Source organism: Pagrus major, chromosome 2, assembly GCF_040436345.1.
Source record: "Pagrus major chromosome 2, Pma_NU_1.0".
Classification (NCBI taxonomy): Eukaryota; Metazoa; Chordata; class Actinopteri; order Spariformes; family Sparidae; genus Pagrus; species Pagrus major.
This window is the reverse complement of record NC_133216.1, coordinates 29462297-29488251: the sequence shown is the minus strand read 5'-3', so window position 1 is coordinate 29488251 and position 25955 is coordinate 29462297. Positions and strand designations below refer to the sequence as shown.

Here is a 25955-nt window from a genome sequence, read left to right as displayed (position 1 = left end):
TTTTAATGAGATTGGATTAAAATCATTCTAACAAAAAAATAGAAATCGTCATAGTAATATAAACTTGAGAAAATTAGAGACTGATATCACACAGTAACTTTATTAGTCTCTGTGTGTCATTTCAACTAACCATGTCTTCGTCAACAGTTAACCCCACATCAGTTGGATAACCTGGGGGAATCCATACCTCAGGGGATCACGATCATGAGCATATCTCACATGCATCACATGTGTATCATTTTTTACTATGGAGTTACAATGACTCTGTCCTAATTCTTTCTTAACGTTACTACCTATACCCTGAAAGCAGAGATATTGTTTAGATTTTGTGTCAAGACTGGTGGAAGATAAGCTGAGCAGTTGTTTTTTCATCCGAGATTGTTGTGGAGCAATTATGTATTTGTGTTTTAACCATAACAAAGGATCTTGTACCGAACCATGGTTGGGCTTCTATTAGTGCTTCTGTTGACAAGGAAGGAGAGTTAGGTTGTGGCACACAGTTTGAATTTGAATTATCTGATTGTTCTGTGCAATTAGTCTGTGCTAACGTTAAATAAAGCCTGTAATGAAATTCCATTGGAACATATGATTGTACATGATTTATGCGTAGTAACATTGTGTGATTTACCTCTGGTGGCAGGTTGTGTCTGTTTACCTCCTCCACCGTCTCCTTCGCCATTTGTAGATACCTGGAATGTTTAAATCTATCGAGAGGATAAGCAGGTGAATAACAATCGTCAGCTTCCTCCTCCATTCTTGCAGCTTATATATTCCAATTAAAAAACGATAATCAGCTTTAGAGAAAGGGATTGGGGTGAACATAGGAGAATGCATGGATTTTGGCATGTTTTGACGGATCCAACAGTTACTAAGATTTCTTTCTCGTGTATAGTCAAACATTAACTCAACAGCAGCATTGATTTTCTCTAACCTGGGTGCTGTTTGTCCTACTTGTTTGGGTCTTACAGTAGGATGTGTTTTCTGTGCTGTACCCCTGAGTAGGTTAACTAATAAGAAAAACGTGCAGCTTTGTGGGTTTCAAGGGTCTCTTAGATAGCTTGCTGACCATTCAGTGCAATCTGGTTTTCTAGTCAGCTGCTGTTTGGTGAAGCACCATAGATCAGGTACCTCCTCTATCGAACATCTGGGAGTGTAAATGACTCGTGTGGATTCTGCGGATGCATGTCTCAGTTCTACTAGATTTGGATCAATAATATTCCTTGTCCTTCCTCCCCATGTTATGATTAGGGGATTCTAAGAAACAGCTATTCATTTTGCATCTGTTAATAGGACAGTCAATGACTCCCCCCAGCTCTCTTATCTCTATGAAGGGATGAGACCAAAACATGTTTAACAGTCATTTCTGTATCTGTTTCAGTGTGTGTGTGTTCTCCTTGCCTCTCTCTGTGTCTTTTGTGTTGTCAACTGGTGTCGGTACCATTTGTTTTCACATGCTGGATTGGCACCCAGCTCACTGGATTATATATACATTCTCGAGCCCAGTGGCCATGTCTGCCACAGTTTTGACACACGCCTTTTTTCCTGTTGTTGTAATTCCGGCGCTGGTAGTTATTACCAGTTTCAGATCAAGGTTGATTACTTATATTATATTATATTTTAATATCAAAGATTTGATTTCTGCCGAGATTGTTCAAGCCATGATGGCACTGACGCGATGTGTGGATTGAGATTTATGTTACGAGTTATGTGTTCTGGGAGAGGTATTTCAGTCGCTAAGAGCAGTGTGCAGAGGGTGTTTGGGGACGCATTACTTCCTTTATTCTTAGACCATTTGTAACACATCGCTTTTGCACAGGCCTCTGTATCTTTAGGATGGGACTGCTGAATCTTTTCAAAGTCAGCCTTACCTACATCCAACCTTTTCTCCAATCTATGTAAATGTTGAGATGCTATATAGCCAACACTTTCTTCAATCATGCATTTCAGCTCAGCCGACAACCACTCACATTTCTTCTCATCATCTTTTTCTTGCTCTACACACAGTCCATATCAAAGCGTATGTCGAAGTGCATTAATTAGCAATTTACTGTGTGTCAGAATCAAAATCCTGGCTGGATAATTTTTACTATCTAAAGTTAGGGTTAGTTTATTCCACATAATGTAAGTGAATAGCATTCACTGCATGCAGACTTTCTGCTTGTAAAGCATGGAGAACCATTTATAGGTACATTATTTGCATTAAAGCACCATTTTATACACAGCACATTTATCACTGTGTTGTAATCCATCAGCAATATTTGAGGACATTATCAGTTCACAAAGGTTAACTTACTGTGAAGAGGAATGTTTACTTTGGCCCTAGTGGTTAAGAGCTGTTGCAATGATAAAATCAAACATCACATGCTGGGTAAAGGGCAGCGTGGGATGTTTAATGTTTGTAGCAGAGTCAGGAAAATAGTTGACTACAAGCCTGATATCTTGGCATTGTCATCATTGAAGGAATGTGCAGAAGAAAATGCTTATAAATTGCGGTATAAGATTTAAAACACAACAATATGAATAGCTCCACAATATCTTAAAATGACTGTACAAAAACTCCTATGTAAAGCTTTTAACGTTCCATTTTTTATATACAGTGATGTTACAACATCAGCAATGCATTGGCGAATGCATCAATACTGTAAAAAACAGATGTATAAAACGTATGTCTATATTACAACTGACTTGAAATAAATTGGATTTTGTCCTTTTGTTAGTTTTTATACTCTGGTTTTGTAGGAAAATAGTCATTTCATTTTTTTAAAAAGGAGCCTTTCAATTGCAGTCAGCATGAAAAACTACATTAAGAACAACTTCAAATCTGTAACTGATTAACTTCCCTGACAATCAGATAGAGTGGTTGCATGATGAGTTGCATCATGTGTGTGTGGAGCGGGGGTGGATTTCTGTATTGAAGGCTATTTAACAGATGCTGACTCTGAGTCTCTTGTCAGTCAGCCATGGGTCCTCCTGGGATTCAGATGTGGACATGGACAGCGTGTGTCTTCTTAAGTTGGTTGTGTGTTGGCCAAGCAGCAGCAGGACCGTAAGTTGACCTGTCCTATCCGACAGAATAATAATTGGATGCGTATGGGGGTTTACATGAATTTGAGTAATGCTTTATTGCTGCATAATCTTCTGGGTTGGAGTGTCCTCCATGTCAAATCCAGTGAGGTATCTATGTTTCTGACTGTAGGCACTACATGGTCACCATTCCTGCAGTTCTCGAAGCTGGAGCTAACGCCAAATTCTGTGCGAGTCTCCTGCAGCCCAATGAGACTCTGGCCATGACTGTCACTTTGACGTCACAAGACAATACACCTATAATCCTTCTCCAGAAGACATCCAGTAAAGAGTTTCACGACTGCATTCAATTTGAGGTCAGCTCTCGAAATGGACTATAAGACACAGATTTGTTGCACAAAATATTTTTAAAAAGTCACAATGGTGTTTATTGACAAATGCTTTTGTTATACAGCAAACACTTGTGATTTTAAGAGAAAACTGATCTTAATGGCACTTTTGCTGTCTATTAAATATTTGTCTGTAACAGGTTCCTTTAGTGGTGAATGAATTGGTGCAGAAGTTGGAAGTGGAGGTACGAGGCAACACGTTTTACTCAAAAGAAGTCAGGAGTGTCAAAATCAAATTCTATCAACCAAGGACATTTGTCCAAACAGATAAACCAATCTACCTCCCTGGACAAACAGGTAACCTTCAGATGATTATCTATGATGTTGTACACCACATAGATTAGTCTTGGGATAGTGAAAATTTTCATTATCCTAAATTAAAAATGTTGCCCTCCAGTTTGTGTTTTTATCCCTCACTGGGAAACCCATCATACTCTCCCAGATCTTAGTCCACTGCATGCTAAAATTGGCTTCAGATGCCCTGTGACAATTAGCTGTAGTAAATAGAAGGAGAGAACAACTGAATGACAATAGTATAGTTGAAGGGTCACAAGCTCTGCTCTAATGTTAAAGATTGCAAAACAGATAACAGAGGGAACAAGCCAATAGTAAATTAACTGTTATTCTAATCTATTCTAACTAAATTTGGTCGTAATGATGTAATTTCTGAGTTGACTGTTGAACTTTGCTGTAGATGAGCTGAAAATGCTTCATATAATCTCTGTACATTTCTCTCAGTGCATTTCAGAGTCATCACACTAGACTCCAAGTTGAGACCTGCCAATCAGCTGGTGAGTTTTTGGAGTCCATTCTTTTAGATCTTATTTAGAGGTGTCCTGAGCTTTAAAGGTGTCCTGAGCTAATCCTAAAGATAGGCATGAAGGCTATTTGGGCATATTCTAATGGATTTTATACATGAGCACCATTGTTTATTTTGTGAGTAACCTGTAATGTAATAGCAGTCCAAAATAAAATTTGCTTGTTGTTGGATTTTGTGCTCTCTTCAGCTGCTGTGTGTACTCCTGAGACTTAAAGCTACATCTGTTTGTTCAATGTGTCATTTATATTTAATCATCATTTAGTTATTGGATCGTGCTCAAAATGGTCAGATTCACAATATAAAAGAAGTCAGTATGTAATACGTTGACTGACATGGTTGATGTTACGTGACACAGTCAGCTCCTGCTGAAGCTCTGGGTCAATAGTACAACCAGGGCCTCTTTCGGTAACCTTGTCTGTGCTGCGTTTGAACATTTTTGCTGATGCTGTAATAAATCAATTATATATAACATATCTCTCATGTTTTTCTTGCAGTACAATATCATTGAAATCGAGGTAAGACAATGTCCACATACCCTTTTTTCTCATGTAATAACATAGACACACCAAGAGACTAAGCTTTCTGTTAAGTTAACAATTCTGTCACCTCAAAACCTAACCCCCAAGAACAATAGCATGCCAAGCTAACGTAACCTGAACCAGATACAACAACACATGGCTATAACATTCTGTCGGTTTAACCTCTGTCGAAACGGACTGACTTGGCTAATGATCAATAACTAGTTGGTACTTTTATATTATATTAAATGACAGTGTTGAGGCAGAGCAGCTGGAGGACATCAGAGGGAAAACCAGAAAACATTTTCTCCATAAAATATGATCCACAAAATTACTGATAGTGACGTGTGACTGTTCCGTAGAGCTTCATGCCCCATCACTGAAGTTACATAGTCCAGAAACAAGCAAGAGCAGGGCAGAGTAGCTAAGATAGGGACAATATGCAACATATTACGAGTCACTGTAACATCAAAATGATTTTGAAGCTTTTGATTTCAGGTTAAGTAATGTTGCTTTCACTGTAAAATCATGTTTTATAGGCTAGTTTAACTTACCCAGTATATCTGTAATGGGATACTACTACTGCCATTAGTTGGGATCTGTTGGAGGTAGTTAATTTAAAAAAAAACTTTTTTGTCCCATGTATTTTATTACACAGGATGTTAACAGCAACAGGATTGGACAGTGGCTGAGCAAAACATCTGGTGGTAAAATACTGCAGCTTTCTTACTCCTTGAACTCTGAAGCCCGTGAAGGAACCTACAACGTTATTGTATCAGTTGGTGAAGAAAAAATATATCATGGCTTCAAGGTTGAGAAATATGGTATGTCATACTTGTTTTTTATTACCTTTCATTTCAGTCCATTTGAAAAATAACATAAAAATCAAGCAAGAATGCTAACAATCCTATTTTGTCCCCAGTTTTGCCTAAATTTGATGTAAAAATAAAATCATGTGACGAGGCAAGTATTGATCAGGAAGAAATCGAAGCTGAAGTATGTGCAAAGTAAGTCAAAGGCCTTTCACTCATTACACTACAATGGATCCAGCATGGTGCTGAATGACTCCTTTTAACAACACAAGTTTCTATAACCATCATAAAAAGGTATACATATGGCCAGCCTGTACCAGGCAGTGTTCATGTTGAGATGTGCCGACCTCTTCAACGCTACGGGTATCGTGTTCCTATAATTGACCTTGATAATCCGGAGGGTTTCCCTGAGATAACAGCCCCATGCTACAAGGAGACAAAGCAGGTACAGTTTCATCTGTGCTGAAACAATGTGAATATAAAGGTAGATCTTATATGCGCTTCAGTCTCTGTGTGTGCATTATTCCATAAATAACAATGAAATACTGCAGCAACTTCTGAACTGTTTGGGTAATCTGTTTAATCATGTTGGGGGAAATTCAATCATGCTTTCATTGTAACAACCATTCAATACTGGGCTCGAGTACATTCCCCCTACAGCTTCAGTCTGCAGTCGAGATTACATAACATAAGCACCCAACAATGGAGGTCACTTCAACTGATCGCTGCTGCGGTCAGGTTGATAAATGGAAGTAAAGATAAATCCATAAATCCTTAATGTAAAATATGTTATCTCAGAGCTCTCCTTTTGTTGGTAAATGGTTCCAGATCAGAGCAGAATCTAATGTGACTCTGGGTGTTTATTGCTCCGCTTTATCTGGGTCTGCACCCAACTCTCTCCTCCAGAGCTGGCTGACCCTGAGCAGCTGCAGTGGCTATGCCCCCCTCCTCCACTTTTTTGTTTGTCCATTCATTCATGTTTTCATTTATTCCAATTTTATCTTGTTTTATTGTACTTCACAGACAGACAAGGCGGGTTGTGCCACTTTTACCTTGAAGATGTCCACTTTCACAAAACTTGACCAAAAGGTGTTGAGGGATGAGCTGGACCTCAAGGCCACAGTGGAAGAGGAGGGGACAGGCAAGTTATATATTATATCTTATCATATATTTCGATTTCACAAAGAGAATAAGTATCGAGAAAATTACAGTGTCATGAATTTAAACAATACGGCTTACTGATGTAACATGAAAGCTTCTTGTGCAGATATTTCACACGCAGCACAGGAGCAAATAAGGATTTCATATGTTGTTGGAAAGCTGTCCTTCATTGACACACCCAAGATTTATGAGCAAGGATCAAATGTGGAGGGAAAAGTAAGTGAATGTGGTCTTCACCTCTTCAGTATGATTCTCTGCAAATCAAGCCATGGGCAATGACAGTGATACCACTTTGTGCTTCCAACAGGTTAAAGCAGTTTATTACAATAATACACCCATTCCTGACATGCCGGTATACCTGTTTGAGGGTGAGAGATGGTCAGCAAATCGACTACAGAATCTCACAACGGACAACAATGGTGTTGCTGCTTTCTCTTTGAGCACAGCTAACTTTAAAAGCGACTTCCACCTCCATGTAAGTAAGATAAGACACAGAAACCACAATCTGTTAGCTAACATTCATAAGTCACATCATAACACTTTTTTGAAGGTGATAACGCAGCCCAAAAACTGATATCTTTAATGGTGTCTCAAAATGCTACAACTGATCAAGGCGCCAGCGTAGTAGCTAGTGGCCATATTGGAACTGTTTACTATTTCTACCTAAATATTTGCTTGGCTGTGAAGAATGAACTCACTTTCCAAAGTGTTCTTTTATCCCAACCACCTCACTTATTTATGTTTTTTTCTGCAATCTAGGTTAGCAACAAACCAGTACTGGGGTATGATCCTTATAGAGTTCCACACTATGAGAATGGAAATCATATGGTGTCTTTGGTCCAACCTACTTCTCCTGATACTAAAACTACGAGCTCCCTGGAGGTGAAGAAGAAGGATGCACCACTTCTCTGTGACAGAGAAGAAGACATCTCCATTAAATACACTGTAGTTGGAGAGGCGCAGGGCTCTGTGGATGTGATGTATCTGGTGAGTGGTGCGTGAACTGATTGTCGGCTCGACACCAGTTCTCTTCCAGAGACATGGACAGCAGAGATGTTTTTAAACTGACCTTTAAACTAGATTACTGGCATCTGGCAAGATCCACTGTGTACGATTTACGAGGATCCATCAGTGTGAAGGGAATATAATATTCATAATTAGGCTTTTGATCAGTGTATAATCACCTGAAACTAATAATCATTGTGTTTTCATTACCTTTGAACAAGCCTGTTAAATCTACAGAGGGAGCAGATCCTCCTTCAAAGATGTTGCACCAGCATCTAACACAAAAAAGCAACATCTGTTATGTAATTTTTAAAAAATTGGTAGATTTATAATAATCCAAAATTACCGGATACACTGTAAAACACAGCTTCAATCTCAAAGAAAGTAATACATAAAATGTACAATTGAATATTATGAGGCTACTTTGTGAAGAAATAAAATGTTTTGATAGACCCAGTTATCTGCCATAGAGATAAAATGTACACTGATCCCCATTGGTGACTGGCCAGTCTTTTACATTGCACACTGCAAACTTCAAACATTTGCACACTTCCAAATGTTGTGCAAATTTTAATCACCTTTCCAAAAAAACAGCTAAATAAAATATGGATTGTTGTGTGTTTGTACCTTGTACCTTGTTTCCGTCCACTGCTTTTATCTAAATAATAGGAGCTGAGCGACACTTGTTGAACTTGCTTTGTAAGACAGGCCCCAGATCTGGTTTTAGCGCAACTTCCCTTTAGCTGAACAACCACATATTGATGTCTTACACACTGAACCTGTACAGAAAACTTTTTGACCTGAATCATATACACAAATTCCCCTCAGTACTTAATAAAATGACAAATAATCACACACCAGAACACCAGGCAGTGTTGTAACCTGATGTTAAAGGATATCGAGTTTTTAGTGTAACATTACTCATTTTTTATGTCCCTTTCTCTGAAATGCTTCAGGTTTTATCCAGAGGAGCCATTGTCATGCAAGGACTTAAACAGATCGAGGTGCAAGATAAATCAGGTGGGCAAAGGATGATGTCTTAATAACCCTTTATTCGAGACCGAATGTTTTTTGAGCTGCATTGTTATTGATCTATTGTTTCATGTGTATGATGATTGTTGTTAATAACAGCTGGTTTGTTGTTTCAGTGACTGAGGGCGAGGTGTCCTTCAAGTTGAAAGTGTCTGCAGAGATAGCACCAGACGTCCAGATTGTGGTTTACGCCGTCCTCCCCAGTGAGACTGTGATCGCCAACAGTGCTGACTTCTCCACTGAGAAATGCTTTAGTCACAAGGTCAGTATAAGAAGAAGACTGCTGGTGATTTACAGCAGCTGCTTAGTGAGAGACAAATGTATCCAAGACTGTGAATGACTTGTATTTTGTTTCTGGTGAGTTTTAATGAACTGTGTTTTTAGATGAGTTAACAAGGCAAGTAAACTCCTCTTTGTTCAGTGAAAGAGAGAAATGTTACTACAGACGGCATATGGTTATATTTTACTATTTGGTAAGGAAAATAGATGGAAAAGTATTTACTTTCTTGACTTTTGTCATTTGTTTTGTTCATTTATAACACTAAAAGCTAAGGGAACTTGTGAAATTCTCAGACAGGACAGGGTTAGCTGATTAGCATGACGACTTACATCAACACTGTTGTTTCCTCAAACTGATGATAATGTGAGGTTTTTTTCCTCTAATGTTTAAAACTAAAATTCTGGCCATGTCTTACAAATTGCTCCTTTAATATTTCACAGGTATGGTTGTGCAATCCCTTTGCAGTAGTTATACTTACTAACATAAACTAAAGCATATCAGCAATATGTCATGCGTGCAAATTAAAGTTAAGTACCATGAGGCCATTCCTCTGTCAAGCACCTCTGACCATGAAAAAAAGGACATTCTAGTGAGTGACGTCTATGTGGCCTCTCCCCTGCGAGGTACTTTACACATAAAGGTGTTAGCGCGATGAAAAGGATAGTGATTTAATTTGATAGGCCTCCTGATTAAAAATCAATCAAGGAGTCATTTACGCATTTGAAGAGATCAGAGATTGTCATCTGAAACCACTAAAATCCAGATGGTGCGTTTTGTGTTTTCTGTATGTGTCAGGTGTCCTTGGAGTTTTCTCCCTCCTCAGCTGTCCCAGGAGAGGAGACCAACCTGCAGGTGACGGCCCAGCCGGACTCTCTGTGTGGTGTGAGTGCTGTCGACCAGAGTGTCCTCATCAAGGAGCCAGGGAAGACCCTGCAGGCAGAGCAGGTAACTGCTGGAATCACCACAGATAGATGCAAACATCATCTGTGTGCCTTCTGAATAATCTTTTTCTTATATAAGGTTATAATTTTAGTTATTTCCTTTCTCCTTTTTCCTTTCTCCCTCTGCCAGTTGTAGATTTTTAACCAACTGTACAGATTTTTGTTGATAATTTCTCCCACTTGTGAAGAATGCTGAAAATACTGTACACAAAAGTTATGTTCACATATGTGAGGTGTACCCCTCTGTAAGAGGATATCTGAGTACAGTTTTGACAGCTATACTCTACATCCACGTTTAAAGAGCACGTCTTAAATCCCAAGAATTATTTTTTTGTCAGATCTTCATACAACACAAACATTTGGTCATTTATAGCCTTGAGCCATACCTTTCTTTTCAGATATTTGGGTTGTTGCCTGTCAGAAAAGCATCCTATATTCCATATGACATTCAAGATCCTGACGAATGTCTGCATGTGAGACCTAGAAGACACATTTTGCCACATCCTGACCGTGATGATAGAGAGGATGCTCATACAATTTTCCAGGTACTGCACAAAAAATTACACCCCAAATAAAAAATATATTGATACATTATGTTGATGTACAATTGATTAACTTTTCAATGATGACTGTATTGTGTTGGATTATCTAGAATGTAGGGCTGAAGATGGCAACAAACCTGTTTATCCGAGTACCTTCATGCCTCAAATACATGGGAAGACAATACCACCAAGGCTATGGTCACTATGGTGACTTTGTTTTTCTTATCTATGTAATGACACATGCTGAATATTTACCAGATTTCAAACAGCTCACTGTGTCATTGCTGTGCTCTGCTTCTGATGAAATATTTTCTGATTTCGTTTCAGGTATTTCTATGAGGTATGACAGTGTTCCATCGGTGAGCAGAGTGCAGGTGGGAATGGCAGGTATGCCTGGTCCTAGTGGGGGAGCTGGAGTTGGAGGTGTAGGATATGTTGAGGAAAGTTCACCAATAGAGACAGTCCGCACTTTCTTCCCCGAAACCTGGATATGGGACCTGGTGGAAGTTGGGTGAGTTCCTCACATGAAATTAGGAAAAATGTATTATTATGATTATGATTATGATGATTATTATTATGATTATGATTATGATGATTATTATTATTATTATTATTATTATTATTATTATCATTATGTGTTCTCTTTTAATTCCTGCATGCACACATGTAAGGCAGATTGTGATTACAAATCATTTACGTTATTTTATGTGTCGCTTATTAATCAATTTACACATGTTGTGTTTTGACAAAAGTATTCAGAAATATAGCATCATATTTAGAGTTATGCTCTTTATAATGAGAAATATTGTCTGTTTTTCCACTGAATTGCATCAAACTATGTAACTCTCATTCAGTGTCTGAATTTCTGAATTCTCAAGAACACAATATAGAAATAGATTCACATTTGCACAGGATATTTGAGTTAAGAGTTACTTTTTTGTAGAGCTATTTACAATAGTTCAATTAATCCTACACATTAACTCGTCGTTTCAAGTTGTTTTTATTTAAATGGAATGGTAAATGGGCTAGCATTTCTATAGCGCTTTTCCAATCTACAGACCACTCAAAGCGCTTTACAACACTTGTCACATTAACCCATTCACACACACATTCATACACTGATGGCAGAGGCTGCCATGCAAGGTGCCAACTGCTCATCAGGAGCAGTTACTAGACGACCCACTCTACCTCCTGAATTACAGCCATCACATTTTATGAATGTGACTTATGTAAGCATGTTTTTCTAGCTCACGGAATGTGTTTGTGTGTATCCTTTCATCCAGAGAGTCTGGAACGAAGGACGTGCCCTTCACTGTCCCGGACACAATCACCACTTGGGAGACAGAGGCTTTCTGTTTGTCCCCTCAGGGTTTTGGCTTGGCTCCTCGTAAAGAGATCAGAGTGTTCCAGCCTTTCTTCCTTGAGCTCAGCCTGCCTTACTCCATCATTCGGGGGGAGCAATTTGAACTGAAGGCAACTACCTTCAACTACCTGTCCAGCTGCATCATGGTAATCAATGCTTTTACATTAATTAAAGATACAATATGGAAGATTTCTGCATTAAAATGTCGAAACAAGACTAGCCCTTTGTTCTATATTTTGTTGAGTTGTGTACCTACATTATCCCAAATGTTCACAAGTTTCGAGGTAATGGTGCATCTCAGCAGCTGCAGCAGCTATGCCCCCACTCTGCCCAGACCTCCCTCCCATAAGTCTTTTGTTTTGTTTTCTGATGAAGAGACCCCATAAATGCAGAAACCAGATATTGTGCATTTAAATGCTAATGTCAGCATGTGAACATGACAACACTAACATGCTTACCATACTTATGTTTACCATATTCTCACAACTCAATCATGACAACAGGTTGTGGTAAACATTTGGAATTATCCTTATTTTCTTAACTAGTTTAGTTTACAGTAAGTTGCGTTATGTAAGTAACTTCAGTTATGTAATGTACGTGATGTAACTTAACTTTATTAGTAAGTTAAAGTTACTCACCGTCGACTTTCACACGAGACACGAACAGCGGTCTCTTGGGTGAGAGTCCTGTGCTTGTTTGACCTGACCATCCATCCCTAACCTCTCTATATGTGGATTTTTCAGCCTTTATACTGCTTAATCTGACTTCCTCTTTTGCTGTCGTAATAACATACAGCAAATAAAGGTCACCAGGTAACAAGAAATATGAATATGGGTTGTAATAAACTGCTTTCACAGTTGACCTACTGTAGCTGTTTTTCTGATGAGGACAGCCTGAAAATATATATCAATGTCTCCATTTAACAGGTCAATGTGGCTCCAGCAGCCTCCTTAGATTACACCCTCACCCCCCTTTCTGGTGACCGGTACACATCCTGTCTGTGTGGCAATGAGCGCAACACCCTCAGCTGGACCATGGCTCCCTCAGCCTTGGGTAAGGGTCAAGCTTTCATCCACACTGGGGTAAAATGTTGAAAAGTGCTGAGGTGAAATAACTGCTGTCCCTCTTTCCCCAGCACTTCTGTTTTTCATCTCTGTGAAATCAGTGACAAAATGTTTTGACTCTGTAATATTTAATGTTTTAATGCTGTTTCATGCTGTGTTGGTTGATCTTTTTTAGGAACTGTGAATGTATCTGTGACTGCTGAGGCTGTACCATCCCACACTTCATGTGACAATGAGATTGTGAGCGTGCCAGACAGAGGTCGTATTGACGTGGTCACACGATCTCTCATTGTAAAGGTTGGTACCTTAACAAAAGATGACAAAGAAACCATTTCTGCACTGTATTTAATACAAAATAGAAACTAAGAGAAGTCATTATTTCCTTCCCTCTAAGGCTGAGGGTATTGAAATGACGAAGAACTACAACTGGCTGCTCTGTCCAAAAGGTCAGGATGGATGGATGGATGGATGGATGGATGGATGGATAGCATGTCTAAATTTGGCACTTGTGCCTTGTCCAAAGCTCTTCTTTTAAATGTTATTACTTGAATACATTTCATTAAAGTAATGTCAGAGCTGATCATGACCCAAGGACCCTTCACTTTGTGACACTGATCTTATTTTCAGTCTGACCTGTTTCAGTGTACTAACTAAAGTGTTAATTAAATCTCAATGACGCCTTTGTTTTAGTCTTGAGTTCTACTTGAGGCTTCTCTCTATATTATGTTTGTTCTCTTTCTCTGCACACAGATGAGGCTTTGACAGAGGAAATAGACATACGACTCCCTGAGGTCATGATTGATGGATCTGCCCGAGCTACACTATCAGTCCTAGGTAAACTAATAAATGAATTAAATGGAGTGTTGTTTTAACCAGTGGTGGAAAGAGAACTGAAAACCTGAACTCAATTACAAGTACAGTAACATTACTGAAATATTTCTCAATTACAAGTAAAGCTACTGGTATTAAAATAATACTTTAGAGTATTAGTTACTTTTTTAACCCTTGATGTTTAATGCATTATCAATAGCAGGCATTCAATCAAAGAGGTTTCTGTTTCTCCAAATCTTCAGTCTAAATTACTTCCAACTCCTGCATTGTTCTTGTCAGAACACACAGGATAGTGTCAAGTATCAAATCAAAAAGGCAATAGTACAAACCAGGAATAACTTGGGGAATAAAAGCCAGAAAGACACGATGGCAAGATGAAACCCGGAGACACAGGAGTGGAGCAGAACTTTTGAAAGTTCGCAAAAAAATAAAAACGCGAATCTGGCATGCTTCCATAAACTGTTTTGAGCAAAGAACTGGGCTACATAAAGCGTAATTTCGTCAGGGGATGACGTGGTGTAGGCTACATGGCTCGAAACGCGTGGATTTGGAAGTAAACAGAGGCTAGAGGTGAACAAACAAGGAGACAAAATGGAGAGAGGACATGTTTTCGCAGACAGCTGAAACAGCTGATCAGTCATGTGAGTTGAATGTTCGCTACATCAGAGTTTATTCAGCAAATCTGTGTCCTTCAAACATTGTTTCCTAACAAACTCAAACTGTGACAGTTCTGCGCAGCCTTCATGGTCACCTCTCCAAACGTGGGCCCGCTGCAGAGTTTTGTTCTTCATTATGTCTTTTCTGGTGGCTAACAGCTGTCTGCTCTGTCACTCTCCTCACACTCACTACAAACCGCCTTGTTCTTAAAAAGGAGCCACAGCACTCTTATGACACCAGAAGCGTGGATGACATTAAAGATTCTGCTATAGTCCATTCCATTTTAGCAACACACAAAAGCACAAAATTAAGTTATCTGTCAAAAATTATAAAACATTGTCAGGAAAGATCATAAAAATACCACACACACACTGGAGTGGGACTTCAAACCATCAGAGTGCTTAAACTTAAAATATCACCTCCTTTAAAAGTTTAGAATGTCCATTTATTCATTGATTAAATGCTTACAGTAAATATTGGCATAGTTGATTCATTTTGATTAATTAATCACAAAGCTTGTAATGATCAGCCCCATGTTATGACAGCCCCAGTAATTGGTTACTTCCTGGCTTTAACCATACACAATCTGGCAAGTTAACAGCATTACCTCCCTTGAAGCCTTTGTATGAAGGGCATGTTGTATGACGGTATGAAAAAACAAACTTTGAATAATAATTTTTTAATTTTGAATAATATAGTTTTCCCACAAAGAAACTCACATTTAAAAAGGAGACATATATGCTAATTTTCAGGTTCATACTTTTAGTTTAGTTTACTTTTATCAGTTTACATGTTCTAATGCTCAAAACACACAGTTTTCTCATACTGTCCAGTGCAGTCTGAAAACCTCTGTTTTAGCTCCTCTATTCTTTAAGGTCCCCCTCCTAATACCCAGTCTGCAATTGGTCAGCTCATACAGGCTTCCAGTTAACTTCACTTCTACCATGAAATCACCGCAAGAACTGCTTCTAAACCAAAACCTTCATTAGAGAAGGAATATGATCCTCATTAACCTCAGCCTCACTGTCCAGTGGGCCAGTAACATTCCAACTTTGTAACAATCTTTGTACAGTGTGAGGAACCTAACTGCTGGGTGCTAATCAAAGTTACACACAGTTGCCAAGCAAATAAACATTATGTTCAGGGCATGCCTGAGGGACATATGAGGGAAGAGCTTCAAAATAAAGTAGGAATAACAAAACCAAAAACACAAACTATGACAAATCCAATTTAAAAAAAAATATTTAAATCTGCTGGATCTGAATTTTTAGTTGGATCCACATCACATTGTCATCACTCATAGATACTAGCTATCTAAATATGTTACGTTATCTGAATAAAACAAAGTTATAACACAAAACTTGTTATAATAATAAACAGCATTCAGTATTAAATCTGATTCTGGCAGGGTTAACAGAAGGTTTTTGGGTGGTGTAGCAACATAACACACACTTTTATTATCTGTGTCAGGTTAGTTACATGTTCTTGCTTAGTGAGTCAGTGTTTTTGTGCAGGTGACATTCTGGGCCGAGCCCTGAAAAACCTGGACGGGCTGCTGAGGATGCCATACGGATGTGGTGAACAGAACATGGCACTCCTGGCCCCAAACATTTACATCCTCCAGTACCTGAGAAATACACAGCAGCTGACCCCAGCTATCACAGAAAAGTCTACCAACTACCTGACCAGTGGTGAGTCTCTGTTTGTTTAGAAACATATAAGACCCTTAAGATGTGCAAAATATACCATCTGTAAGCATCGGATTATTTTAGCAAAATATATTAACAGGAGACCTGGTGTGTGTAATCACTTGACAGCGTCCAAAACATAATCCCGAGGTCACTTGGGTGACCTTTGTTGCATGCTCTTCTCTCATTTCCTGTCATCTCTTTACTACCAGCTGTCCAATAAAGGCAGAATATTCCCCAAAATGTTGTTTTTCTTTGTCTGTACATTTAAACTGACGGAGACATCATAAACAATTTTCTCTCTGTGTCAATATGTGAATCGTTAATGGCCTAATGATTGGTTTCTATTCTTATTCAGGCTACCAGAGACAGCTGAACTACAAACATTCCGACGGTGCTTATAGCACATTTGGAGCAGGATCGGGGAACACTTGGTAAGGACACTACTGATCAATCATCCATATAGAATAGTATTTGTACAGGTGCAACAATGACCATCTCTTATCAATGAAATACAGACCTCAAGAAAAAGAAACTATACTAAAAGCACAGAGTTGATGATGTGAATCATGTATGTAAGCCATCAGGGGCAATTAAATTTTCCAGATTCTAAGTCTGATCTAAATTGCTTTCTCTGTGTTAATGACTTGAGAACTGGTGGAAAATCTGCCTGAATAATCTTTCTAAATTCCTTAATTTTTTTTTCCATTGATGAAAAGACGTGAAAAAAAATCCTATTTGTTTTTTTGAATGTTTAGTGTTTTCTGATGACTATCATGAGACATTACACAGATCAAGTCCGTCTTGGTGTTGTATCCTGTCAGTTAATGTCTAACCTTGTTGTAATATGCTCAGGCTGACAGCTTTCGTGCTGAGATCTTTCGCCAAAGCCCAGTCTTTCATCTACATCGAACCAGCAAAGATTGAGGAGTCAAAGAACTGGCTGGTGAGCAAACAACGTGAAAATGGCTGTTTTGAACAGTCAGGAAGACTCTTCAACAACAGAATGAAGGTAAGGTGAAAATCTCTGTAGTGTTTCATATTCTAAAAGGACTATCAGTTATCACCATCAGCTGCTGATAACTGAAACTGGTGAAGGTAAGACATGTACACTTCCACTGCACCATCAGCGCCCCTTTTATTCATGGCTCAGTGGTAACTTTGAAACACTGCCACCATTTGCATCTGAATGTAAGCAGTGCTCTAAATAACTTAAATAACTTCTGAGTGTTGGAGATACAGTGGTAATAATATCTGTACGATGCTCAATCTCTACAGGGTGGTGTGTCTGATGAAGTGACTCTCAGTGCCTACATAACTGCTGCCTTCCTGGAGATGAATACGTCTGTAAATGTAAGTAGAGTCTCGGCCGTACAAACAGCTAATGTTGTTTGAAATGTACATTTTGACATAGGCAATAATGAATAAAACATGGTATACTTTTTGATACATTTAACTTTTGTTAATAAAGTCAATTATTTTTTCCCCTTTTGTTCAGTATCCATTCATTGAAGTCTTTGTCCGAAGTTTACTTGAATACAAGAATTTGTTCACACAGCATTCTAATACAAAACAATCATAAAACAGAATAAACATGCTGTGTTTTGATCAATAAATTCAGTTGATGATACATTTATTTATTATGATGGGTTGTGTTGTTTTTTTTTAATCTTTTGTAGGATGAGGTGGTAAAAAAGAGTCTGTCATGCCTCAGGGAGTCCATAAATGACCACAGCAATACCTACACCACTGCTTTGCTAGCATACGTCTTCACCCTGGCAGGAGACATGGAGGCCCGTGCTGAGCTTCTGAAGTACCTAGACACTGTTGCCTTAAGACAAGGTGAGTCATCCTCCTAAGGGAAATCATTGAGGCACCATTATTGTAAATGTATCTCACCTTGTGCCCATTGTCTGTTTGTAGGCGGTTTCCTCCACTGGTCTCAGACAGCAACAGAAACGTCAGCCTCTCTGTCTGTGGAGATCGGTTCCTATGTGCTGCTGGCCAGACTCAGTGCCTCTCCTACTGCTGAAGACCTGGGTTATGCCACACCGATTGTCAGATGGCTCACAGGGAAGCAGAACTACTATGGAGGCTTCTCCTCTACACAGGTACAGATTAAATAGTGTAATGCTGGATTCTGAGTTAAAGATATAATATGTAAGACATCTTCATTAAAATGTCAAGAAACAGCTAGACCTTTGTGAAACTTTGGACAAACATCGATGTTTCTGAAATCATGGGGTGTTTCAGGTCTTTCTACATCATACACCCTCCCCAGTGTGACCTAGCCAGGGCTGATCAGACACTAGCTTATGTCCAGATGGCTAGCTACTTATGACACCATGGGCTCTATCGTATGCTCGGTGCAAAGCAGCGCACGCAGTGCAAGTGTCTTTGCTAGTTTCAGACCAACGCAGTTGTCATTGTCACATCCAGCGCCCACGTTGTGTAAATAGCAAATGGACAGCCTCCACCTGTGCGCCCCTGGGCGTGTTGGTCTTAAAGTGAGGTGTGGTCAGGCGCACTGATGGCGGATTGCTATCTTGAGGCAGCAGAAAGCGACGGCGCCATAGACCAAATAAATCTGGTCTAACGTCAAGGGCGCAGTCTTTTTCCTGCTATTTAAAGGATGCACTATTCAGATAGTGAATATGAGTGTATTTTTTCATATGGAGTCAAAAGTTGTTGATGGGACAGATGATGTGAAATGGGGCAGAGGGTCCAACAGCCAAGGATCACATCCCTTTCCCTCAGCGAAGATGAGTGCCACTGGTTAATAGGTGTCAGGTCCTGGCGCACCTGGCTCTTAAAGGGAATGAGAGATGACACTTGAATTGGTTTGATTTATGTTGCACCTAAAACACACCCTTGACTAATTCAGAGTACCACCCCTTTGTACCGTGCGCATCACTTTGCACCCAGATTATCTACCCTTCAACTAGCATAATGGACTTCTTTGTCTTAAGTAGCTTTTAAGCCACAGCCATCTAATTGCCCTCTCTTCTGCATCAATGGTAATATGGATGGCTCTCCTCTTCCCCTCTCTCTTAATTCACCAAAGTATGAAGGCTCTGGCAATAGAACAGACTGCGAATGCCCTGCATCTATCCTCCACTGGGAAACACTTTGCTCTCCATCTAGCCTGCTGACAGTTGCTGAGCAGTCCTTTGTACTTGTCAAGCTTCCTTTCAAAGATCTCTCCGAAGTGATCTCCCCCTGGGACTGTCAGGTCCTGCAGCACAACCTGCTTGGTGGACTCAAATACCAGGACAATGTCTGATGGAAGGGTGGTAGCTATAATATGGTTAGGAAGCTTCAGTTGCCTGTCGAGGTCCACAAACAGCTGCCAGTCCCTTGGAGAAGTCAGGATGCCTGCGGCTGTTCTTTTGGTGGGTCTTAGCTGCTCACAAGCTTTGAAAAAATTGGTACTGGTCTGGTACCAAGTGCCTTTGAAGAGCCACTGAGGATGTGCTCCAGGGTTCCCCCGTTGTAGCACAACAAGCATGCTAGTGACTTTGCTTTGCCCAACGTGTACAGATTTGGAATTGCCTGGATGAGAAATTGGATGGATGATTGGATGAAGTGTGGTTTGGTTTTTCAAAGCTCAGCCCAGGTCACTTTCCTCTCAACTGCATTCTCCCATCTTGTCCAAGCTTGCTGTAGCTTCATTCCCACCGCCCTGCCGGTTCTAGTCAGCGCCAATGCTGCTCTCACCTCCTCCCGAACAAAGTCCCGCCTTTTTTCCCTCTGATGATCCTTCCAACCAGGAAGTTGGAAAGGATCCTAGCCCCACTCAGGCCCATGTGACCAATCCCAACAGCCTTTTGTGATGCAGCTTTGCCTAAACTAAACCACTTTTCTGGCTGTTGTTACCTGATTTAGATTAGATTTGTTATCACATTTCAAATGAAGTGTTTCTCAAACTACCTGTGACTTTGAGGGACTCCAAAGCAGGGGTCTCAAACTCAAATGAGCTGGGGGCAACTGCTGGTATTGTTATCTCGTAGTAGGGCCACTTCAGCATTCCGGTACTGCAAGAAAGCGCAATATTTCTGAAAATTTTGTGTTATTTCTATAATTAACAGAATAATGCTAAAATGCAAATACCATTTTGTATTGTTTTTACATTTAACAGTTAGTGCAAAACTTTTGTCCATATTAATAACTAATTAATAACTTAATAAGTTAAAGTAAACCTTGCACTGAACTGACAAATGCAATACCTGAATACATTTTCATATTTTCTTCACGCATAACAAAAAAATGCAAACAGCAGTTTCTATCCATTTTTTAAACTGTGAGGGCAAATCTTTTTTCCTTATATCTTAAATAACGTATTTAAACCTTGCACTGAACTAACAAATGAAATCCCTGAATAGATTTGTATTTTATTTCTTGCAAGACACTTTGCAGCGCCTCTGCTCACCCAGCTGAGCTACATTTGCAATGATGGAGGTCACAGTTGAAGCAAAGTTGAAGTACAGCTTCAAGATGAGCATCAGTAAGCCTGGACCTGTACTCGCATTTATTTAGGTTTAGCACACAATCTCAGAAACTCTTCTGTCACCTGGAATTTGTCATTAATACCCCTGAAGAAAATAGCTAGCTGTGCGTTTTCGGTCCAGTCAGTGCTTTCAACAAGTGCCACAGAGTATGCAGTAAAACTTCATGTCCCGTCACTGTTTATAAATGTCAGTTGATAACTCGTAAATCCGCTCTGCCAATTTACCCTTGTTTTCCAATCAAGAGATATTGTTGAACAAGCGTTTTTTTTCACTCACAACATAACTTGCTTCAATAGCAGCATCAGTGTCCTTCTTCACTTAATGGCAAAGACCTTGTTGAGACGATAGTCCTCAATGTAGCTGTGTGGCTCGTTGTTTCCTCTCGTCTCCCTGGTACTTCTCATAATGTCCTCTGTGTTTAGTCAAGTAATGATGCTTGACATTATATTCCTTTACATTGACAAGTTTTTCCTTGCATATCAGGCAGATTGCATTTTCACAAAAATATACTGTACTGTACTTTATACTCCGCCGGGCCAGGAGTTTGAGAGCCCTGATCCAAAGCCTTGTAGTGAGAAGAATAGATTTGTTGTTTTTAATATTAAATTAACTCAAATGTAAACTTAACCATTACTTTTTGAATTGACTGTTTTGATGTGTTGTCAGGCTTCAGGAACACAGGCTAGCCACCATAGTTCATTGCTGCAGTCAGCTTGATAAACGTGAGTGAAGATAAATCTGCTTTTTAATCCCAAAAGTTAATAAGAAATCTCTGAGCTCTCCTCCTTTAAAATAAATGGCTCTGGATCAGAGCAGAATCCAATTGTTAATTCCTCCAAACAGGGGCGGTTCCTCATATGGGCATTATGGGCAGCCACCCAGGGCGACACATGTGGAGGAGCACCATGAGCGCCCGCAAAAAAAAAAGAGAGAGCGGACAGTTGCCCACAGTAACCGGCTATGTAGCAGCCGCCTCTGGGCGTATCTCGGCGGATCGACCCACTATCATCTAATAGTGCACAACTAATGCAATTAGTAGGCTAAAGTCAATCACATCACAAATTGCTTCCAAATAAGTTAGTTAAGATTCTTCATGGGGGTAGAAGCCAGAGGTGCTCCTTGTTCATATGTGGAGCAAGAATTTCTGGATTTACTAACTGTACACATAATCCTTGTAATGTCCCCAAAAGCGAAGTTATATAACCTCAAATCTTGCCTCATCTCATAACCATAATGCCAAGTCCTTACAATAACAACAAGGATGATAGTCTGTCTACTACTGTGTCCATACAATCACAATTTACAGTGTCATAAATAAAGGCAACTAATAACTGACAGTAGAGCAAGAATACAGCTGGTCAAATTAAGACTGCTATCTTATGATCTTCACGTGTGGCGTGTGTGTATACAGTACCTTTACAGCTCACTTAGCTCTGCTTTAGCCATGTCAAAGTAACAAGAAAACAGTGACTTACTATCACCCCTCAGGCCAGGAGGACTTATTAGAGAAGGTATTACAAGAAGAGACAACCAGTACCTGGCTGCTTAGCAGTTGATATCTCTCCTCCGACATAACGCCAGATCTGTTACTTCTTCACACTCTGTTGATAGGGTTAGTTCATTTTTTGAATGTCTTAAATTTAAATTGTGTCCAGATCTTTCAAAATGCACATTTAACCACAACTTACAAATATTAAGGATCTGAGCATTTAATTGTCTTTGTTTTAACTTAAAAGCAGTGATGGCTGTCATTAGATTTCTGATTTATTTTTATATATGTGTATCTCGTAGGACACAGTGGTGGCTCTTCAGGCTCTGGCTCTCTACGGAACTCTGGTGTTCAGTCCGGAGGGTTCGAGCACAGTGACAGTCCAGTCTCCCAGTGAACAGCTCATATTTGATGTCAATCAGGGCAACAAACTGCTCTACCAGGAAGTGGTGCTGAAGGATGTGACAGGAAAGCACAGCCTGGAGGTGAAGGGCACTGCATGTGCTTCGATGCAGGTCAGTCATCACTGCAGCTCTACCTATTTCTCGTTGATATACAGCACATACATTACCACAAACACAACAATGCACCAATCTTAAATATGCATTTGTTGCCATACCTCTATTATAATGGGTCCTTGTAGCATGCTTTGTTTAATTGAAGGCTGTTTCCTTTCCAAATTAGGGGTGAAATCTGACTATTTCAGTTATTACGAAAGTATTATGTTAAGAAGATTATGTGATCTGACAATAAGTATAACAATTTAGGAATCACATGTCTTCAGTGTGTTAATTATTCCACCAAGGAAGATAGGCAGCAGATGCCAGCACTCAACATCTTCCTTCATGTTTTGGTGTGTAAATGATACTTACAATACAATCACTGTAACAAGACCACACGTCTCGTTTAATAAGTCTCACTCTGAAATCTTGCGAGGTGGGTTGTTACAGTTGTTGCCTCATCTAGATCATCAAAATCAGTCAGCCATGACTTTGTATAAATTCTTGATGGCAGTCTTTGAGCTACACTCCAAACTCCTCTCTCCAACTCTGACTCACTTTTACACCATGGTCTTCCTGCAGCAACTCACCTCTGGTTACAAAACAGATCTCATCATTTAACAAAAAGCTCTATCTCCATACATTTTTTTTTCTGTAATGTTTTCAGATTAACAACCTCACCCTTTCAGTGACAAAAACAAGCAATTAAAGTGGACTTACCTTTGACAGTTGGAATTGCCCTAAAAGGGTTGTGTTGCAACCAATAGCCGAATTTCAGCTGCCAGCTGAGGTGATTTGCTGAACCGATTCTCAAACATTTGGTAACAATGAATGATTTACACACCAAAATATGTAAATATAGGGCACATATTTAAAAATACAAGAATTCCCCTTTAGCAGGTTCAGATGTTTGTGAAGGTTAAGGAAAAGATATAGAAATGTCATCAGCATAAAGTGAAACACTATGCTCCGTGCTATGGTAAATATCTGCAGATATAGCAATAGTAAATGGCTTGATTACCAGGGGAAATTAAAGGGTTACTTAAACCACATTTGCCCACTTTTATGAGTATTAAACCTTCCTTGTGCACCTCTTTCCCAGATTTCTCTCCACTACAACATCCCAACTCCTACTGATGTCACCATCCTCAGTGTGGAGGTTAAACCAGAGGCTGACTGCACCCGCAAATCTCAAAGACCCAAACTCACTCTGAAGTTGAAGTCCCTGTAAGTAATCATCAACAACTGGATCTACATTACAGCAATGACAGAAGAATGCTAAAACACTGAACAATCCTCTGCAGGTGAACATGTGGGAAATGGTTATAAATGTGTAGTTAATACTTTGCTCATGCATATCTTAACTGTGGATAAAGCCCATCCAAAGCCCCATATTAAAAGATTTGTCTGCATGCAACTAGTAGATCTTTGAAAAAATGGATAAAATGTAACTAAGTAAACATCACATTTTTATGCTTGCATTACAGATATAGAGGAAAGGAGAGCACTACTAACATGGTGATCCTGGATATCAAAATGCTCTCAGGATTTGTCCCAGACCCACAGTCTTTGAAGAGGGTAAGCTATTTTAGTAGTTATTTAAACTTTAACTTTGCATTATTTGTGCGATCATTCGTGTCTATTGTTGATGTCATGACAATGGGATAACCCAGCTGAATATCAACTCCTCACAGCTCAAAGGTGCCCTGCTGGTGGATCGTGTTGAACAAAAGGAAGATCACGTTCTCGTGTACTTTAAGGGGGTAAGAGGAATTCACAGTGAGTAACAATTAATGATGTTCTACACATTTGTTACTGATTGCGTTGTCTGTTTTTCTTCCAACAGCTAACGAAGGACATACCTATCAACCACATCCTTGAGATTGTACAGGAGCACCCAGTGCAGAACCTGAAGCCAGCTGTGGTCAAGATCTATGACTACTACCAAACAAGTAAATCAGATACTCTACTACAGTCTTCTCTAATACTCAATCAATCAATCTTTATTTTTATGGCATCAATTTACAACAAAAGTCATCTCATGACACTTTCCAAATTGAGCAGGTCTAGACCATATTCATTATAGAGACTACACCACACACTGATACACTATGCTCTTTACTAAAGCTGTACAAAAACCTGAGCATTTGTCAGAATAGCAATCCCTGAACCCATTGGCTATCGTCTGATGACAGTTTAGCCTATGAGGGCAATGGCCAATGTTTTGAGGTTTCCATTGTAGCCATCAGATATCCGGATAACGAATATCAGAGAATATGAGATTGTATTTTGGCCAATCCCTTCAATCTCTTTTGCTCTACACATTGGCTGTTTACCTGCACACAACAAAAGCCCACCTGTTTAAAGGGAGTATCAAGAGAGTATCATATTAGTAAATTTGAGTATTGTATGTTCTTAATGAGTTAGACTGTGGAGCACTTGAAGAAAGTTCACTCTTATTTGATTTTTTTCTCTCTTCCATCTCTCTTCTGCTAGGTGACCAGGCTGAGACAGAATACAACTACCCTTGTGTTGCAGGTAACAATCTGTAATAACATACAGAGGCATATCTGAAAGTAATTCAATGGTTGATAAACCTAAAACATTTCAACCACAAAAAGCTAACACTTTGAATTTTCTTTTCTTTCTTTCACAGCTTGAAGAGTGACGTGTATTCCATCCTCAGGTGGTCGCTGATTCCAGTAATATTTAATAAAAGCCTAAAAATGCTTGTTAGCGAAAGACATGCACAATGGACAATGAAATAAAGTGATCTAAAGCTCCACCTTACAACCACTCTTGTGTTTCACTGTTTTTCCTCTGAAGTGTCTCTGGGCTAGAGAGAGCAGACAGGCTGGGTGTCCGAAGTTAGGGCTGCCCCTCCATGAGCAGCCCTGTGGCAAAACCCGCCTTGTCAATACCAAGTAACGTTTCCTGCATCCAAGCTCGGTGTGTGTGGAGGGACAGTCCGCCATGTGTACACCTGGCCTTTCCACTCTGCCTTGTCCAGAGACACTGCTGCGAGCTTGCTCGACAAGCCGAAGAGGGTGCTGTGTTTACTGGGAAAAGTACAGCTGGCTTCGCTACGTTCAACAAGCTTTCATAGCTTTTTTAGGCTAATAAATACATAAGTGAATGCCACGATCATATAAACACAAGCTAAAAAGCTTGTCGGAATAGGCTATTGGCAAGTTTTGGCTGTACTTTGTCTTCTATTCTTGTACAACAAGTTACTTTGCTTTTGCAATATGTCCACACAACAGATATTCTGGTCATGTGCAATGCATGGGCATAGTGCACAAGAGTAGGCAGGTACGCAGGTAGACAAGCA

The 25955-nt window shown here is 39.6% G+C and overlaps 1 protein-coding gene across 1 annotated transcript; it reads left to right on the top strand.

Annotated features, from left to right (window-relative positions):
* The first annotated feature begins 2937 nt into the window (after positions 1–2937).
* On the top strand, positions 2938–25417 carry LOC141009509 (alpha-2-macroglobulin-like). Its single transcript, XM_073482159.1, has 36 exons — positions 2938–3046; positions 3197–3380; positions 3554–3710; positions 4152–4204; positions 4728–4748; positions 5410–5575; positions 5674–5758; positions 5858–6008; positions 6587–6704; positions 6831–6940; positions 7032–7199; positions 7484–7711; positions 8686–8749; positions 8878–9023; positions 9837–9986; positions 10381–10527; positions 10635–10731; positions 10852–11035; positions 11808–12033; positions 12814–12940; positions 13127–13248; positions 13346–13397; positions 13702–13785; positions 15954–16130; positions 16486–16561; positions 16983–17139; positions 17406–17480; positions 17807–17969; positions 18051–18238; positions 22427–22639; positions 23727–23851; positions 24112–24202; positions 24319–24387; positions 24471–24576; positions 25121–25162; positions 25281–25417. Exons 1-36 carry the CDS (start codon positions 2961–2963, stop codon positions 25283–25285), a joined length of 4413 nt encoding a protein of 1470 aa, XP_073338260.1. The 5' UTR covers positions 2938–2960; the 3' UTR covers positions 25286–25417.
* The last annotated feature ends 538 nt before the right edge of the window (positions 25418–25955 follow it).